The sequence below is a fragment of the Poecilia reticulata genome, linkage group LG16, assembly GCF_000633615.1.
Source record: "Poecilia reticulata strain Guanapo linkage group LG16, Guppy_female_1.0+MT, whole genome shotgun sequence".
Lineage (NCBI taxonomy): Eukaryota > Metazoa > Chordata > Actinopteri > Cyprinodontiformes > Poeciliidae > Poecilia > Poecilia reticulata.
Genome location: NC_024346.1, coordinates 1,155,424 through 1,161,062, shown reverse-complemented (window position 1 = coordinate 1,161,062; position 5,639 = coordinate 1,155,424). Strand labels below are relative to the sequence as shown.

Sequence of the window (5,639 nt, the reverse complement as noted above, 5' to 3'; positions counted from 1 at the left end):
ATTTGAAAAAAAAATTAACCTCTCAATAAAAAAAACTTCTTTGTCATAATTTAAAATGTATACAATAGTCGAGCCTACATTTATGTGGTTTGCTATTTTTTCACATTTAATTTTTTGAAGTGTTTGCTTTTAATTTAATAATTTTTTTCAGATTTTTAAACGATTTGTTCATATGTATAATCACACGAAAGTCATATTAAATGCGAATTTAACGGTTTATAGGCAGACTGGTTTTGCTAGCTAAGGGAGCTTGCCACTCACAACATGGCGGCGAATGACGAGCTGACTGTGGGCGGAGCAAACAGAGGACGCAGGCAGTGGAAGGAAGGAGGACGCTTTGTTTTTGGAGCAGAAAGCGGCTGTTGGAAACGTCAGTTTCCCCCCAGATGGACCTGCTGCGGCACAGAAAGCTTCACGGAGTTAGTTGCTGCAGAGATGGATCCGGTTCTAAACCTGGAAGTTCGGGTTCTGCTCCACAGAACAGGTATGAAGCGCGAACACCGGAAGTACCGCTGGGGCGGTGGCACAGAAACAACATGGAGGCATTTCTCCCACCCAGCAGAAACGTCTCAGCTTCAGTTTGTGCTGCGAGAAGTTCAGTGGTGGAGAGTTGAAGCTCCTCAGGTCAGGTCAGGTCAGATATGATATGTTTGAAACACGACCAGATCTCGCGAGAATACCACAGAGTTCTCCAGGATTATCCATCAGGCTCCAGGTGACCAGATGTTTCTGGCTGCTATAGAAATAAAAATAACATATAGATATGTCATGATGTCTGGATCTGTTGGGCAGCAACTTTAGTTAGAGTAACTGAACCTCATAGAAAATTCAGTGGAAGGAAAAACTAATTTGCGTTACAGCTGGAGTTTGTTTTCTTATTAAAATGTACTTTAAATTTTAGATGATGTTCTGTACATTACATCAAACAAATACACCTCAGTGTATCAGACTACACTTAAAAAGGAGAAGAAGACAGGAAGGGGGAGGAAGTTGAACCTGAACCAAAGAGAAACTCTGAAAGACTTCCAGGAATCCTGGAGAATTATTGATAACAGGACAGTCTGTCTGCTTAAAGGAAAAGACAGAAACTGAACTAAAGCTGATGTTCGGTTTGAACATTCCCGACCTGCAGATAATGTTGAAAACATCTTATTTTTTTCCCTGCAGACGTCCAACAGCAACATGTCTGCAAACAGGAGATGGTTCTGAAACAGGAGGACTCTGGTCTGGATCAGGAGGAACCAGAACCGCTGAATATTAAAGAGGAGCAGGACGAGCAGAACCAGACTCCGACGGACGAACCAGAAAAACCAAACAAGTGTGAGTTCTGTGGGAAAATCCAGAAGTAGAATTCGTCCAGATCCTGAAGCATCAAGTTAAAAATCCAAACGTGGAATAAATTATTCTACACCAAAAACAGAATATTTGAAACCTGGTTTGTCAAACCTTCATTAATTTTGTGAATGTTTCGAACGTCCATCTATCAGATCACAGAACCGACGGGTTCGGTCAGATTGGAGATTAATTTATAGAATAAATGATGTGAATGCAGCATATGAAGAATTTTAAAGAATATTTAAATGACTAAATAATAAGAACTGCCCAGTTAAGGAAAATAAGATGAAAAGCAGAAAAATGAGCAGCAAAACGCATTAAAAAAAAAAATAATAAAAAACTTTTTAGGGAATTTATAAAACAGGAGAACTTCTGAATTAGAAAACAAATATAAAAATAAGTTAACTGATGTTATAAATACACGTAAAAAGGAATATTACAATAATACAAAGGCAACATGGAACATTTAAATAATGAAATGAGGAAAATTAATTTCATACATCTAAAAGCTTCTGACACAATAAATCATGATTAAAAAATGAGAACGTTGTGTAGTTTTGAACTGGATGAGAAGTTATTTAAAGAGCAGAAAACAATTTGTGAAAATGGAGATGCTGAGTCTGCAGGTTGGATGTGGGGAACCTCAGGGTCAGAACTGGGACCACTTTAATTTAGTTTGTATATAAACGACATAAAAAGTGTCTAATGTGTTAAAATATGTCTCTGGTGAAAACTCGCAACAACTTCTTTACATCGTCGCCTAAATCAGTAAATTAAAGAAACGGTTTGACAATAAATTACCGCTAAATGTGAACGAGACTAAAATCATGGTTTTTGGAAATTGTTTCAAAAATACACAAACAAAGGGTTTGTGTATTTAGTTTCTCTGTAAATAATAAATGATAAAATCAGTTGTAAACCTCAAATTAAACATTTACAGAATAAACTAAGCAGAAGCAAATCAATCCTGGCTAAAGCCAGAAATATTCTGAATAATGAATCATTTCTTTATAACTCTCTGATTTTGACATATTTAACATATTGATCAGAAATGTGTGGAGTTAATTACAAAAGCTCGTTACGTCCACTGAGTATCCTACAGAACCGAGCCGTTAGAATCATAATGTCGGTTATTATGAGACCGCAAACCCGTTATTATTAAAATCTAAAAGCAGCTGAAATTATGTTTAAGGCATCTAATAAACTGAGCTCAGACAGAGCAGGTTTAATGAAAGAGAACGAGGATAAAACTCAAACTTCAGGATTCTGAGTTTACGAACAACAACAAGGAGCTTCTGTTCTTCAATTCATGGGGTAAAGTTATGGAACAAGTTAAATTAGGAGTTAAAACAAAGTCAAAATTTAATACAGTCATCATTTTCACAAGACACAGAAATATGGGTGAACGTTAGCATTTCTGTGTAAATTGAGGCTAACGCACGAGTCTGGATATGGATGTATATACTTAGACATGTAAACCCAGATAAGATGGAAATTAATTAACCTGTCGTTTTCTTATGTTTTTTATTAATGAGGGTCCATCTGAAAACATAGTGAGTTTATGGGGTCAGAGTTCAAACGTTTCTTACTTCTTCCTGCTCCTGCTTACTGTGGTACAAAAATATGAGCCTTTTGCATTCCTTGTTCATGTGTGATTTTATGCTTCCATCATGTTCAAAATAAATAAGATGCTACTTGCTATCTCAAGGCTAGCATTTGCCAACGTCGGTTGAGCATTGATCAGACAGTAGCTAGCTTCAGGGTGGATGTAGCCTCCTGCTACAAGACAGTAGCCACTGCTTGGTGCACGCTGGTCTTAATTTTGGCCCTAATATCATGCCATAAAAACAAAGCACAGGTAATTCCTGATTGAACCAGTTGGTGGCGACCTTTCTCACACAACAAATGAAGAAGCTTCTCACTGAACTCGATTTTCTTCTTCTTTGGTCTCCAGGCCAAATGGACGTTTTCTTGGATACTCGGCTTATAAAACAGGAGAATATTTCCAGACCGATCAAAGAGGAAGAGAAGAATCCACGCTGCAGTCGGGCCGAAAAGCAGCTGGAAATGAACCAGGAGACCAAGGCCGTCATTTTGACCTCTGCTAACGAGAAACGAGACCAAAGTGACTCCGAACCAAACCGGAACCGGCTCAGAAGAACCAGCAGCGAAGCAGACACCTCACCCGACTCAGAGAGTCGGAGCAACACAGAATCAGATCGGAAACCTTTGCAGTGTTCCCACTGTGGGAAAACGTTTGTGTGTAGAGCCAAACTGATGGCTCACACACGAGTTCACACCGGAGAGAAGCCATTTGTTTGTAAAATGTGTGGAAAAAGATTCAGAACCAATGATTGCTTAAAGCGACATGTTCTAATCCACACAGGTGAGAAACCTGCGATTTGTGAGATCTGTGGGAAAAGATTCAGTCGGAGCTGCTACTTATCAATCCACACCAGAACCCACACCGGAGAGAAACCGTACGAGTGTGAGGTGTGTGGGAAAAGTTTCCCCAGCAACTCTGCCTTGCGCAGTCACACCAGTGTCCACACGGCGGAGAGGCCACATGTGTGTGAAGACTGTGGGAAAAGGTTCGGACGGAAGGGAACATTGGACAAACACAGGAGAACCCACACCGGAGAGAAACCGTATTTCTGTGAGACATGTGGAAAACTTTTCAGAGATAACTACACCTTATCACAGCACATAAAAATCCACACGACGTAATGAACCGGAGTGGAGTTGCCATGGTGACCACATGATAAGTCCGACTGTAGTTTGCGTTCATGAACATTTCAAACTCAACACTGACACCAAGAAATGAATCATTTAAAAAACTTTCCTAGTTTATTACTCACAGCAAAACATTGGTTTGTTTCTTTGCTTCTCTATTTAGCAGCTGAGCTGCCAGATGATTAACATCTTCTGCCGTTAATTCGTGCCACAGCAGAATGGAGCGTTGCCATGGACACTAAATCCAGACATAATTATTTTGTAAATCAGAATTCGTAGTTGTGAATTAGATTTTTCAGGATTGTAGAATAAAATGTATGAACATTTAACTAATTAGAACAAACTAAGAATCCAGAGAAACGAGCCCAAAGTCGGCATCCTGCATGTTTGATTCTCTCCCTGGTTTAACACACCTGGACCAAATGATGCTCATTAGAGGAACAGCGACTTCCTGAGGAGGTTGTTATAGGACTAGAACCTGCAGGCCCTCCAGGATCCACTTTTACACCCCGGCCTTGGATCAGCTTCATCAGAACAAGAATCCAGAGAAACACCCACGACTTTATAAATCACTTATTCTTAAACATGCAGTTTAACTTTGTTTTCTTTTCCTTGGTTTGTTTTATTGTATTTCCGTTTAATACATGTAAAGCACTTTGAATTGCCTTGTTGCTGAATGTGCTTTATAAATAAAATGACCTTCCAGTACATCAACTATCTCGGTGTGTAAAACCTAACTGAACAGTGGGGGGCCACACTTCTGCTAGCCTGACAGCAGAGCTACGATTTAGCTTAGCACTAACAGCTAGCTTTAAAACTTTAGTGCACTTAGTTTCCCCTACAATAACATTTTCAGATACATTTTAAAGCGCTAATTGACTTGGCTGTTTTGTTAAAGTTTGAGGTCTGTTGAATTCTTCACAGATTTTATTTTGAAGTGAGTGAAGATCGTTTACACAGGATTTCCATTTCAACAAATTTTCACATTCCCCAAAAACCAAACGAACATTCAGGAACAAAATAAGATTGATTTGTTCAATATAATTTTGTCACTAAAGCGTTTGTCATGTCCTCCTCCACCTGTGATGCTGTGCATAAAATGCCATGTTGGTGTTGTGCTTTAGCATTAGCCGCTGCTAATGCTAATGCTAATGCTAGTGATTTTCTGTTTCATATGAGCAGTAAAAACCAGGAGGGAAGAGAAACCCAACAGTATTTTCATTTTGAATCTGTTTATTTATGATTATAAGGCCACTGTGGACTGTGCAGAAGTTGGAAAGGAGAACAGAAATTAACCGACACCAGAACCCAGCGACACCCGTCCAGTTCAGTTCCTCTCCTCCAGGAGTAAAAGTCTCAGTCTTTCCGACCCAAACTGCCGTTTATGGATCAGGACCAGGCTGGAGTGTTTTAAGGCCACTTCCCATCTACGTGATAAGTGATATGAAGAACAAAAACTTCTTCTTTGGTTTCTTCTGCCAAACTTAGAGGATAAGAGATGTTTTCACACAATCAGCCGTCGGAGTGAAGAAAATGCAAGAATTAATTAACTGAAGCAGTGGATCAGAAAC

The 5,639-nt window shown here is 39.3% G+C and overlaps 1 protein-coding gene across 1 annotated transcript; it reads left to right on the top strand.

The window, feature by feature from the left end:
- Positions 1-249: 249 nt before the first annotated feature.
- LOC103477523 (zinc finger protein 32-like) lies at positions 250-5,633 on the top strand. Its single transcript, XM_008430681.2, has 3 exons — positions 250-484; positions 1,168-1,320; positions 3,290-5,633. The coding sequence occupies exons 1-3, from the start codon at positions 265-267 to the stop codon at positions 4,060-4,062; spliced, it is 1,146 nt and encodes a 381-aa protein (XP_008428903.2). The 5' UTR covers positions 250-264; the 3' UTR covers positions 4,063-5,633.
- The last annotated feature ends 6 nt before the right edge of the window (positions 5,634-5,639 follow it).